General features: G+C 54.9%; 2 protein-coding genes across 3 annotated transcripts in view; one reads left to right on the top strand and one right to left on the bottom strand.

Moving 5' to 3' along the window:
* Nucleotides 1–281: 281 nt before the first annotated feature.
* Nucleotides 282–12,609, top strand: IL10RA (interleukin 10 receptor subunit alpha). Of its 2 annotated transcripts, none has more exons than XM_036123063.2 (7): nt 282–458; nt 2,521–2,635; nt 3,229–3,413; nt 4,309–4,478; nt 5,116–5,266; nt 6,515–6,636; nt 9,959–12,609. In XM_036123063.2, the coding sequence occupies exons 1-7, from the start codon at nt 392–394 to the stop codon at nt 10,868–10,870; spliced, it is 1,722 nt and encodes a 573-aa protein (XP_035978956.1). In that variant the 5' UTR covers nt 282–391; the 3' UTR covers nt 10,871–12,609. The 2 variants fall into 2 exon arrangements, with proteins under 2 accessions (XP_035978956.1, XP_035978949.1); XM_036123056.2 differs by having other exon boundaries at nt 2,515–2,635.
* The window catches only part of SMIM35 (small integral membrane protein 35), a 118,439-nt gene continuing 113,443 nt past the window's right edge, over nt 8,488–13,483 (bottom strand). Inside the window, exon 6 of the mRNA XM_078058927.1 lies at nt 8,488–9,801. The gene's annotated coding sequence lies outside the window, so the exon portion shown is untranslated. The remainder of the gene's footprint in view (nt 9,802–13,483) is intronic.

Raw genomic sequence — 13,483 nt, 5'->3', positions numbered from 1 at the left:
CAGGCCTCTTTGACGCGATCACAGCGTGGGGGCCTTGGAAGCCGGGAGGGAAGGGTTGGTCAGAACCCCGCCCCCGGCCCGTGACGGCCCGGCGCCCGCCGGGTCCCTGCATCGTCCCCATCCGCGGGGCGCGGTGGCCAGCGCTGGGCAGTGGGCACCCGGCCCCGCACCCGCACGCGGACGCTCGGCCTCGGGGGGGCGGGGCTTCCTGGGGCCCCGCCCCTGACGTCAGCCCCGCGAGGCGTGGGCGGGACTGCCCGCCAGCCCCGGCTTTCAGAGGCAGAGCCGCCGAGCCGCGGGTGGAGGCGCGCAGCCTGGCTCCTGCTCCGGCTCCTGCTCCGGCTTCGGCTCCGGCTCCCGCTCCGGCCCCGGAGGATGCGGCGTGCCCAGGATGCTGCCGCGCCTGGTAGTGCTGCTGGCGGTGCTCCTCAGCCTGCGCCTCGGCTCCTGCGCGCGCGGTAAGGATCGCAGCCTGGCCCTGCCCGGCCCTCTCCGCGCCCGCCCGGCGGGGCTGGGTGCGCGTCCACTCCCGACTCGCGCTCTTCGTCGCCCCTACGTTATAGTTGTGCGTTCCACGGAGAACCCCGTCTGGCTGTCCCTCTGGGGAGGGGGGCGTCCATTGTCTACCCCACCCCAGAAGCTCCCTCATTCCGGCAAGCCTGGATCTCAGGCTCCCCATTGTGGAAGTGGAAGAGCATGAAATTGATGGGGGGGGGGGTGGATAGAGAAGTTCAGTGACACCCACCCACGCACCCCCACTTTATCTTCTATCCACCTCCAAGCGAATCAGAAACTTAGTCCTGGCCTTTTGTTGTTGTTCTAGTTCAACTGGTAAGAAGGCTTTCCCCTCTGGGGAATGACTTTGATCCCCCATCTGACTCCACTTCCCTTAGCCCTCCCCTTAACCTACTTCTTCCCCATGCCATTCCCGCCCCCATCCCAGGTCTTGCCCCCTACTATCACCTGTTGCTCCATCTGATCATTCCTGCTCCTTCTTTAGCCCCTAATGTGCTCCGACTGCCACCTGCCTCCCTCTCCCTCCTCCTACCCCTTAGCTCAGTCTTCTAACCCAGCCAGCTATCCTGGAAAGTTTCTGCAAGAGAGAATAAAGCCTGGAGAGAGAATGCCAGGGCAGGGAGGTGGAGGCACGGAGAGTGGAGCCAGGGAGAGCAGGGACTGAAACTGCATCTACACCAAAATACAAAGTAAAACCTGCAGTCAGCCATTCACATGATGGAGAACTGAGTCGGGGATATGCAGCCCCAATACCGCGAAGACCCGCTGCGTTTCTCACTTTCCATCTAACGTTTTGAAATTGAAACACAGCCTTGAGAATCAAAGATAGTGTAAAAAGCAAGCAAGAAACAGGGGAGATGTACTTTCTAAGTGCAAATGACAATTCTAGAAGAAGCATTACTAGAGAGATGGTGAGAGGTTAGAGAACAAAGGAAGCCTGAGTGGCTGGCAGATGGAGAGACGTGAAGGGATCGAGGAGGAGAGAACAGACTGGCTATCGGCCCTAACCTACCTCATTGTACTTGATTGGCAAGACTCTTAGAGTAGGTGTATTTATTACATTCTTACAAATGAGAGGTTCGGTGAGGTTAAGTAATTTGCCCAAGTCACACTGACAAGTGTTGGTTGGAGGCTCCTGAAGTTGGAGTGCCCCATGTTGAATGGGGGGTGGGGGCAGGAGGTGGAGTGAGACAGTGGTCAGTAGTATCTCACCGCCGAGCCAAGGGTGCTGGCTCTGTGTGGAAATGTCAGCACAATCTAGAACCAGACCTGCTTCATTCTGTCCGTCCTCACCCAGCCTACAGCCCTGCTAGACGTGGGGGAACGGGGCAAGCATTCAGCTTGGGGTTGCCCAGGAGACCTGTGAAGAGAAACAGGCAGATGCCAACAAGCAGGATATCTGTGTATCCCCAAGAACTCCAGAGAGGAGGCCTTGGGCTGGAGCCAAGGCTGGGGCCAGGGTAGGGACCAGGGATGGGGATGGGGGCCAGCCTTGGGATGAAGCTGGAGCAAGGACAGGGACTAGCTCATCTGAGATGAGAGCTCATTGCTGACAGACATTAGCTTAGCTAATGAGACCTTAGCTCTCAGCCTATGCTTTGTCTCCGGAGATATATCAGACTCCCCTTGGCTCTTCTTAGCCACCACTTCTGTTTCTGATCACAGACAGTGATCTAAGGATACAACACTGGCTCTGGAATCAGACACATGAGGATTCACACTGCCCCTTATTAGCTCCTTTGGCCTTGGGCAAGTCACTCAACCTTTCTGAGCCCCTATTTCTTCTCCGGTAAAATTAAGGCCATAAATGTCTATCCTGTAGGGCTGGTCGTGAGAATTAACTGAAAGAACATATGTAAAGTACTTAGCAGAGAGTCCAGCTCACAGTAAAGTAGTCAATAAATGGAAGCTGGTAGGATGATGGCCACCATCACCGTCGACATCTTCATTGCTGGGGGAGGGCTCTGCGAGCTCTGATATGGACACTCTTCTCGCCAGGGACAGATTTGCCCAGCCCTCCATCTGTGTGGTTTGAAGCAGAATTTTTCTCCCACGTCCTCCACTGGACTCCCATCCCGAAACCGTCAAACAGCACCTACTATGAAGTAGAGCTCCTGAGGTATGGAAAGGGGAGGATGGAGAAAGGAGGGAGGTGGGTGTGGGAGGGGGCACACGCATCTCCTTCACTTCCCTGGCATGGGAAGACATAGCTGTCTTGTTATTGAAGTAACACCGGGAAGGACCCTGGTATATATCAATCGGTTGACAAGTACTGATTGATCCCCATATGTGTTGAGCAGTGTGCTGGGAGCTCTTGGATGAGAAAGCCAAGGTATTTCCTTTTCCCTCAAGTTTTTTCCATCTTATTGGAGAAACAAGAAATGCATCCCTAATATAATTGGGAAACAAGGAAACCCTAACGGACTGTAAATATAATTGGGAGAAAGCCTGAGAAGTGAGGTTGTATTGCAGTGGGTAGCAAGTCTTCCTGGAGGAGTTAGAGATCTGTTAGATATTCCAATCTAAGAGAAACTGGTATGCAGTCCCAGAGCCAAGAGAGATCCTCTTGCAGTTAGATGCCCGGGACCAGAGAAAATACGCGGCAGGCTGTACCTCATGGGAGCTCTCTCCCTGGGCCCCTTGCTTTCCTCTTAAAGGAGGTAGGTTTGAACGCAAGTTCCTCTACTAGTGCCTTGCCTGATATCTCCCCAGGTATGGGCTAGAACTCTGGAAGTCCATCCCCAGCTGCAGCCAGACCCAGGTGTCGTTCTGTGATCTCACTGTGGTGACCCTGGACCTGTACCACAACAATGGCTACCGAGCCAAGGTCCGCACGGTGGACGGAAACCAGTACTCCAACTGGACCTTCACCAACACCCGCTTCTCCGTGGATGAAGGTGCTTTTCCTCCCCTGGGCCTAGAAGATGGCTTTGGGGGTTCCTTCCTGCCAGAAACTCTAGTCTAGAATGTGACTCTGTTCCCGTAGCTCACCATCCAGCCGGGCTTCCCGGGTGAGGACCTAGTTGCCCAAATAACTAATCAGGACTTTTGGGAAGATTTAGATGAAAAGACCCGAGTTGTTCAAGATTTAAAAGGGAACTGGAGTTGTTTATCCTACAGAAGAGAAGTCTTGGGGTGGTTTGGAGCAGCTGAGTCACAAGGGCCAGACCTGTGTACTTGTAGGGTTCTGGAAGAGGAAGTAAATCCAAAAGCACTCAGCACAGAGCAAGAAACAGTAGGCAGAATCGGATCCAGTCCTCAATCCTTGGGGCCGAACTCCCAGTGATCAGGGTGTGAGGCTTTGAAGCAGGGAGATGCTACTGAAGAAGGGTTGGGGGTCTCTCTCAGCAGACATAAGAGAAAAGGGTAAGCCCCAGACTTGCTGGGATTTTGCCATTCTATGAATTGGAATTGACCGTGCTCTATATGAGTGTGGTGAGCCTGCTCTGCAAAATTCAGAGTCAGAACCAATGGTCTTCGAGGTCTTTGGCTCCCAAATGCCTGCCCGCAGGCCAGTGCTTAGCTGGCTACAGAAACATTACCTGAGGAATGTGTTTAAAAATCAATGTGTCCAGGGCCCAGCTTCAAAAATTCAAGTTCACTGTGTCCTGAGTGGACCCGGGGCATCTGTATTTGTAATGTACTTCCCAGGAAGTCCTTATGTGCTGCCAGGTTGAGAAAGCGGTGGCCCAGGTTTTAGGGTGGGTAAAGCTTGACCCTAGAGGCCAGGCATGGGCAGGGCACCCAGGCCCTCCCCAGCCTGCAGTCCTCATCATTTTGCCTCCCCACCAGTGACTCTGACGATTGGCAGTGTGAAGCTAGAGGTGCACAATGGCATCATCCTCGGGAAGATCCAGCCCCCCAGGCCCAAGATAGCCCCTGCGGGTGACACTTACGAAAGCGTCTTCCAACACTTCCGCGAGTATGAGATTCAGATTCGCAAGGTGCCGGGGAACTACACGGTACGGGCCTCCCCAGGGCCACAGGACGTCTGTGTTTGTAACGCAGTGGGCTCCCTGCGCCTCCTTGTCAGCGGGGCTGGTAGCACCTTCTGTGCACCCCTGGGGAACTTTGCTGGCAGAGTAGAGAGGGAGGGCGTGGGGCAGGGGAGGGAGCTGAGATGACCTCAGCCCTCAAATCTGTGCTCCTGCCAGGTGGCAGGGAACACATGGCCCACTAGTGTCAGGCACCACGCAAGACATTTAATAGCTGTTATTCCTGATCCCCTGGCAGGTGGATATTTTATTCCATTTTATAAATGGGAAAATGTGGCTCCAAGAGGCTATGTAATTGCCCACGGACACCCCCTAAGGGGGAGATCTGGAATCTGCCAGATCCATCCTCTTCCCACCATTTGACACCAGCCCCTTCTAGGAAGGTCCTCAACGACTATAAAATGTTCCTTTTCTCTTTTTGTACAAAATAAGTCATGTTAATCACAGAGATCTTGGGCTGCGTTGATAATACTGGGTTTGTCATGTCAGGGAAAGGACACTGAAGGGGGTGGCCTGGAGCATCTCTGATGGCTCCCCCACTCTCAGCTTCCGTGGTCCGTGAATCAAGGGTACATTTTGTTTATTGCTGTTGTTTTTGTTTCAGTTCACAAAGGAGAAGGTGAAGCATGAAAACTTCAGCCTCTCACCCCCTGGAGATCTGGGAGAGTTCTGTGTCAAGGTGAAGCCGTCTGTGAGCTCCCGCCTGAACAAGGGGGTATGGTCCAAGGAGGAGTGCGTCGTGCTCACCCAGCAGTGTGAGTCTGCGGTTGGGGCTGCTGTCTGGGGGGCGGGAGGCAGGAAGGGCCTCACACGATCCAAAAAGCATCAGTTGAGGACCACTGATGCCAGGGGCACTCCCCCACATGGCCCTATGAGAAAGCTCCTATGGTCCCCATTTTAGAGATGCGGGACCTGAGGCTCTGTGGGTCTGAACAGCTTTCTGGGGCATGGAGGCAGAGCCAGGTCTCTTGATTCTGCTGCTGCTGGTGTTCTGCTTGAGCACAGCTGTGCTTCCCAAGAACCGCTCCCCTCCCCCCTCCCTGCCCCAGGCCCGCTCTGTCAGCTGTGGTAGTTCCTGTTTGTTACATCCCTCTGCTGTCTTTTCTTGAGGCTGGGCACAGAGGGCCTTCTCCTTGTCCCCCCTCCCCATTGGAACTGAGCTGACCCCTGCCAGAGCTGCTAAAGCCAGGCTCTCCGCAGGTGCTGGGGACGGGAGGGAAAGGAGGGAGGGGAGAGGACCTGGGATGTGAAGGCCATGGTCTTGTCCAGGCCAGCAAGGCCCAGCAAAGACCAGAGTGACTCCCTATATTTCTACATTTCAGTTCATGAAGGACACTCACAAGTCATTGTCATTTAGCCTCACTCTCATTTAAGCAGAGTTAAGGCACCATCCCCGTGTCGGGCAGCCTTAAGAGCTTTTTTAACATTCACTCACTGGTAGAAGAACTAAGTTTTGTGGACAGGTCTGGCTTCAAATCTCAGCTTTACCACTCACGAGGTATATGATCTTGGGTAAGTTACATAAACTCTCTAGGCCCCAGGATCCTATTGTGTATAGGGATGATCATAGTACTCACCTCCTAGGGTTGTTATAAGGATCAGGTAACATAAGTTAAGGGAGGTGTGCTGTGTACTTCACAATCATGTGGTAGGCACTATTATTCTTCCCATTTTATAGATGGGGAAACTGAGGCTCAGCGGCTGAGTCAGTGGTGGAGCTGGGACTGGCGCCAGGCCTCCAATCTTACCTGCTGTCCCATCCTGCCCCCCATTCCACGTGCTGTGGTGTGAGTTGTGTGCAGAGCTGGAGGCAGGGTCGGTGGGTCTAGTGAGGGAATCTGTTCAGGACAGAGGTTGGAAGGCCAGGCAGGGATTTCCAAGGATCCAGAAGCATCTGGTTGTGGCCTAGAGGGGGTCACCGGGGGCCGCTGACTGAGTGGCTCCTAAGAGTGGCCGTGGGCTCCTGGGATCCAGGCCACAGACACGTCTCTCTGGGCCCGCAGATTTCACCACGACCAACCTCAGCATCTTCTTCACCTTCGTCCTGCTTCTGTGCGGAGCCCTGGCCTACTGCCTGGCCCTGCATCTGTACGTGCGGCGCCGGAGGAAGCTGCCCACCGTCCTGGTGAGTCCCGGGGGGGGGGCACTGGCCCATCCTTCCTTGCCATACCAAGACTCCAGGAGACGGGGGGCTCCCTCCCAGACAGTCCCTTCCCTCAGCCCTGACATTATCAGGAGGCCCCTTCATCAAGGACCGTGGGGACAGAGGGAGGGCTTAAATGCAAAGCCCAGTGCTGAGAACATTGCCTTCTAAGGGCCCCCGATAAGACACATACTGAGTAGTCCCAACCCCCCACGTGCCATTTTGTTACTGTTTACTAACAACTGGCCATGGGCCAGCCCGTGTGCATCAGTACCTCTGAAGCAGGTGGGGTTATTATCTTCATTTTACAAGGGAGGAAACTGAGGCATGGAGTGACTGTTCCGTGCACGGGGGCCAGAGAGCCAGGAGAAGTCAGGAAGAGCCCAGTCTCTCCCAGCCCTGCCAGCTGGTGATGATGAGTGTTCCAGAAGAGGAGGAACACGCGACTGGGAGCCCAGGCCTAAGGCTACTGCCAGAGCAGCAGGGAGCAGAATGAGGGCTGCTGCCCAGGAGGAGGGGTCGTGGGGTGGCCAGGGTCTCTGCCCCCCGCCCAGAGCATCTCCTCTTGCCACACGGCGCGGGCAGCTGGTGCACTTGTGCTTAGCCAGCCTCCAGAATGCAGCTCGCAGCACTGGGCAGCATGTCCAAACCTCTGCCTGGCCCGCCTGGGACTCAGGCTGCTCTGGAGGTTGCCGCCACATCCCCACAGCGGCCATCACTGTGAGGGCCACGGGCTCTGCTGGGAAGGACCGGCTCCATCGGGGAGGACCTTCCGTTGGGAGGGCTACCCCCCCAAGAGGGATCCCAGGATTTCTAGGAAAAAAAGGAGAGAGACAAAGACCCTTTGGAATTATGTTGAGTAAGAACTCTAGGGAGTGGGGATGTGGGGAGAGAAGGGACCGCCTGGCCTAATTAGGCTCTTTGTCCGGCAGCAAAGGACTGTGTTCCTAGCCCCAGTGCCCTGGGTAGAGTGGTATGACGAGGAGCCTTACAGGATTAAAAAGTTCTTCTTGTGTCTAACTGAAGTATATAACTCATTGTCCCTTCTCTGTGCTCCGGGGAGATTCCATTCCACAAACATGTATGCATCGGCCTGTTTAACAAGTGCTCTGAGCATGTTCTGTATGCAGGGCCTGGAACCGGGATGGGGGCTGCGCTCAGGGACGGATGACGAGAAAGCAGAGGGGTGGGGGAGGCTGGTCCTGGTAACTGGAGCGGGGATTCCTCGGTGGGCGTCAGAAAGAGCATCTAGGAAGAGATCAGTGAAGTGGCCGTTGAGCTACAGTTATTGAGCACCAATGACAGGCCACATGTGGTCTGGGAAGAAGCTGATTCATGCGGCCCTTGGTCCCAAGGGGCTTGATTACAGCCCGGTAGGGCAGCCAGCGTAGAATCTATTACTTCTAATGCAAGCCAGGGAAATAGGCACAGGTGCAAAATGCCAGAGGCGACAACGCAGCCTCTGGGTTTTCGTTCCTCTGTGCCATTTGGATCACAGAAGTGAGCTCTCCTTGAGAATGTTTTCCTTCTCAAGATAAATGCAGCCCAGTTGGTTCATCTAATGATGGTGGTCATTACTAACTTCATGAATAACTTCGAGTGCACAGAGCACTTTCACATTCATATGCTTATTCCCACTCATGCGCCGTTCTGATCTGCTCTTTGGATAAATGGGGATTTCAGATCAGGACAGTGGAGTACAAATCGCAGGTTTGTTCTCTGCCGCTGTGACTTTGTGCAAGTCATTTCACTTCTCTGAAGTTCGATTCTCTCCTTAGATTGGAGGGTAAAATTCAATGTGCCCAATATTTACTGAGTGCTTTCTCTGTGCCAGGCACTGTTCTAAGCACTTGCCGTGCATTAACTACAACACAAGGAGGCCGGTACTGTGACTATTTCTGTTTTATAGGCGAGGAACTAAAGCACAAAGAGGGCAAATAATTCAGCCAAGGCGGCACAGCTGATACAAGGCAGAGCTGGGATATGAACCATGCAGTCTGGCTCTAGAAACAGATTATCCTTAATCACCAACTTGTGTGATATTCATAGGAACTCAACCAATTAAGAGGTGCATTCGAGTCCAAACTTACAAAGGGAATGAGGGCAGGTGTGCTGAGTCAGTAAGTCAGTCAACAAACTTTAAGAGAGCCTCCCATGTGCCAGCTCAGTTTAAGTTCCCGGAACAGAGTGGCAGACAAAACTAGACAGCTCCTGTCCTCAAGAAGCTTATATTCTGCTGGGTGTGGGGAGTAAGTGTGGCTAGAGAGCAGGTTGTGGTGGGAGGCAGAAAATAAATTTAAAAAGAATTTCAGGAACCAAGTGCTAGGAAGAAGTAACGAGGTGAATGTAGAGAGGGTCGCAGCACTGCCTTAGCCAGGATGATCGGGAAGGCCTCTCTGGGGAGAAACATCTGAGCTGAGACCCGAATGTTAGAACGACACAGCCAGAGCAAGTGCTGAAAGAAGTGTTCCCACCACAGGGTGTAGCATGTGCAAAGGCCCTGAGAGCACTGAGCTGATGCATGAGCAGGAAGAACCCCAGTGTGGCTGAGACGGAACAGCAAGGGGGAGAGGGATTAAGTGACTTTCCCTGGGACTCCGGGCAGGTCGTGGGGAGCAGCTCCTCCCCCGCTGCTAATTCTGTGCTCGTTCCACTGCCCCACGTGGCAGCCACCCTGTGTTTGCGCAAGTCACTTAATCTGGTGAACTTTGGAGAAGTTAATTTTGTGTCTCACATCCAGCATTTTAAAAAATGAAATGGACAAGCGAGGATAACGGAGGGGACAGGATAGGACAGGGTAGGATAGACTAGAACAGGAGTAGAATAGGAGAGAGTAGTAGTGTAGACCACGGTACCCAGCTAGTAAAACGTACTCTTTCGTGAAACTGCTTTCAGTTTATGGGATATCTATATACAGGCGTCATGGAACACATTTCTTATTTGGGATCATAGTCCAAAAAAGTTTGAAACACACTTCTAGATCTATCTAGATGAGTCCGGCTTGCCCTCAGGTTTGGAAAGGACTGTGCTGGGGCCGAGAACATTCACCATTCCCGGCCGGCTCCTGTTCTGCCTGCCGTTCCATCTGGGCTGCGAGCGTGCAGGCCTGAGCCAAACTGAGAATCGCACTAAGAGGAAAGGTCGATTCTGAAATGAAACAAAAAGTGCAGGTGACTCTGTGGGCTCCTCGGTTAGAGCAGAACCTTCTCGAGCCCGCCTCCTGGCCCCAGGGCCAGGCCTGCAGCGCCAGAGCGGGTCCCCGCAGGTAACCCTCGCTTCTCTCACTCTGCCCTCTCCTCTCCAGGTCTTCGAGAAGCCCCAGGCCTCCAGCTTTGTCAGCCAGCTTCCCTGCCCCGAGCCCCAGGACGCCATCCATCCCCTGGACGAGGAGGCCTGCCCCAAAGTGTCCCCAGAGCTGAAGAACTCGGAACTGCACGGCAGCACGGACAGTGGCTTTGGCAGTGCCAAGCCATCCCTGCAGAATGAAGAGCCCCAGTTCCTCCTCCCTGCCCCCCACCCCCAGGCTGGCGGCACCGCGGGCAAGGGGGCGCTCCCGGAGCTGGAGGGCAGCGGCGGCGGCAGCGCGGACAGCGGGATCTGCCTGCAGGAGCCCGGCCTGAGTCCCGGCTCTGGCCCCAGCTGGGAGCAGCGGGTGGGGCACAGCAGCCCGGGCCGGGATGACAGTGGCATCGGCCTAGTCCAGAACTCTGAGGGGCAGCCTGGGGACGGGCGGAGTGGCTCCACCTTGGGCCCTGTCAATGCCCCCGGGCCTGAGGGGCCTGGGGAAGAAGACCCAGCCTCAGTGGCATTCCGGGGCTACCTGAAGCAGACCAGATGCACAGAGGAGAAAGCAGCCAAGACAGGCTGCCTGGAGGAAGAGTCCTCTTTGACAGATAGCCTTGGCCCCGGGTTCAGGATGTGCCTGGATGCCGAGGCAGGCTGGTCTCCACCAGTGCTGGCCAAGGGCTATTTGAAACAGGACCCAGGAATGACTGTCACTACCTCGGGGACCTCAACTGGACAGTGGGACCAGCCAACGGAGGAATGGTCACTCCTGGGCTTGACCAGCTGTGCTGACCTAGGAGCATCTGACTGGAGCTTGGCCCATGATCTTGCCCCTGTGGACTGTGTGGCAGCCCCAGGCGGTCTCCTGGGCAGTTTCGACTCAAACCTGGTCACCCTGCCACTGATCTCCAGCCTCCACTCCGATGAGTGACTCAGGCTAAGGGGCTGCTTTTGATTTCAGCCATGAGGGCCCCCCGGGGTCAGAAGTGACGCACGAGGCCAGTGTGAGCCCTCATCGGCAGGCCCAGCAGGGCTGGCCAAGGGGCCCAGGGCAGAGAGAGACTCTCTGTGGGTGGCGTCGGCCTGGGCTGCAGGAGGGCTCCAAAGACTCAGGCAGAGCCAGGCAGGGCCGGGCGGAGGTCTCCTCCCTCCTCCGGGCTCTTCCTGTACTGTAACAGATTATTTGCTCAGGGGAATCACTGGTTTTCTGGAATTGGGAGGCCCAAGCTGCAGTCAGGAAGGACCCAGGCCTCCCCCCTAGACCAGCCAAGTGCCAGGGCCTCCAGCCAGATGGAGGGCTGGGCAGGGCAGTTTCCCTGAAGGGGCCATTTCTAGGAGGACAAAGGAGGGAGCAGAGACCAAGTCTGATCTCTGGCATGGTCAGAGCTGGTCAGCCTGGGATGGTCATAGGAAGAAGCTTCCTGGCTGGCAGTCCTCCCAGGCAGGGAGCTTGTCACGGAAGATCTTAAGATGTATCTGTCCTGGTCAGTCAGTCTACCACCATGGTTATAGAGCCACCAGGGGATGAAGCCCCTGTGGCCGAGCTACTCACTACCTCCACCCTATTGCCCCCCACCATCTTGCTGATGGTACCAGAGAAACCACGGTTCTTTGTATTGGGCAAAATTCAACACTTCAGGTGGTCTCTGGGCTTGGGCACCAGCTTGCCCACCCCAGACGGTCAGGGTTGGGACCTACACTGTTTACTGCTAGTATCCAGCTACAGACCCACGGGACATGGCACTGGGCTCCGACCCATGCTCTCTGTGTCCAGCTGTGTGAGCTTGGGCCAAGCCACTTCTCAGAGACCCTGTTATCCTCTGATAGCATATGTGGAATAATGACTCAGTCTCCAGTGGGCCCTCCATGCTGGATGGTAACCAAGCTGGCATCAGGGGTGGCATCCCCAGCCTGGTGTGGCCCTGGGCTGGGAGGAAGTTGCCTGCAGAACCTATATCTGCACAGAGCCAGCTTCTTTCGCATGCTGGGGATTAACAAATTTAGCAGGAGTCCATGGAGTCATGCGAAGAGGACTACCCGACCCTGGGCCCAGGAAGGGGACAGGTATAGGCCCTGCCTCCCCATAGTCCGTTTGGATTCTATCTTCAAAGTGAGTTTACAGTCCAAGGGCAAGGAAGCTGGGGGGAGTGGCAGGCCTGGGGTCTGCCCGCGCCCCCCTTCCGGGTCACCACTCGGCCCTGCATTTTTCTGTGGCATTCTGAGAAGAGACACTCCAGCTCAGGAAATCCACCCAGAACCACCCCGACTCCCCCACCACATCCTACCCAGAAGCTCTGATGTGCCAGTCTGATAACTGAACTCCCTCTCAAAACTTGGGCTTGCGGGAAGATTCCTCAGGGTTCCCTTGGAAGGTTTGTTTATTTATTTTGTTCACTTATTTATTGAAGCAGCAGCACGGTACAGTGCAAGGATTCTGGGTATTTCAAGAACCTGGAGGTTCTCGTTCTGACTCCACTGTTTCTTGCATCTCCTCATCTGTAAACTGAAGGGTCTCGGTTTCTTTGTCAAACTAGAAAGCCACACCTGCCGTGTTCAATGGACAGGGGTGTGAGGCTCCGAGGCGGTGGGTCTGAATGTGCCTTGCACGCAAGGCTCTCTAAATCAGAGATGCGTGTTTTTTATTTCAATAAATTGTCAGGACCTCAGGAATCATGTGAAACCAGTCAAATTTCTGATCAAAAACGGTGACTGGTGGAAGCCTCAAGCTGTTGATAATTGAGGTTGATAAGATGTGTGATGTTGCTTGAGCACAAACGAAGACTCGGGCTCAAGTCAGACAGACACAGGTAGGAGTCCTCACGCTAACATGAAGTATGTAATGGGTATGGATAACAGTGTTTTGAGTGTGGCGTCTGGCCAGTTGGAAAAGAGACCAGACCAGACCTCCCTGGAGCTCTGTCACCTGCCCTTCTCGACGTGGAGGTACGTCCCAGGGGTGCTTCTCATAAGTGCGGAAGCCATCTGCATTTGATTCTGAGAGCAGCCTGCTCTTTCCACGAAAAGCCACATGTGGGTTTGAGTCTCGCCCCAACCTCAGCCCTGCAGATGGAGCAAACTCAGGGCCCTGGCCAGAGTCTCCAATGCACTTTGCGCTTTGTCCCATCCTGGATCCCCGAGGTGGTGAATGGGGACACCTCATCCCCGTTCCTCTGTGTCATCTCCAACGATGCTTCTCCCCGTTTCACTCTGAGGAAATAACCAGTTCTGGGAAGCACCAATCCTATCATCTTCAGAGAACTTGACTAATATCACGCCATTTGGAACCCATCAAACTGATTTGCCCTGGAGGCCTCCCTGTCCTATTGGTTAAGGGGTGTGGGGTCTCCTGGAAATGAGTGTTGGAGATGGCCTCTGCCCCCAGGAAAAGGCCCTTGAGGCACGTTGGATGGAGAGTAGCAGAGAGGTGAATACGAAGATGGAGAGAATAAGAGAAATCAGCAACCGGGGCCGGCAAGAGAGCAAACACGGAGCAGCTGGGAGAACGGAGTCCGAGGATGTGGGCTCTGCTGCAGGCCTCGCGGGC

Source organism: Halichoerus grypus, chromosome 11 (assembly GCF_964656455.1).
Source record: "Halichoerus grypus chromosome 11, mHalGry1.hap1.1, whole genome shotgun sequence".
NCBI classification, from domain to species: Eukaryota; Metazoa; Chordata; class Mammalia; order Carnivora; family Phocidae; genus Halichoerus; species Halichoerus grypus.
The sequence above is the reverse complement of the archived record's forward strand: the minus strand, read 5'-3'. Positions and strand labels throughout refer to the sequence as shown.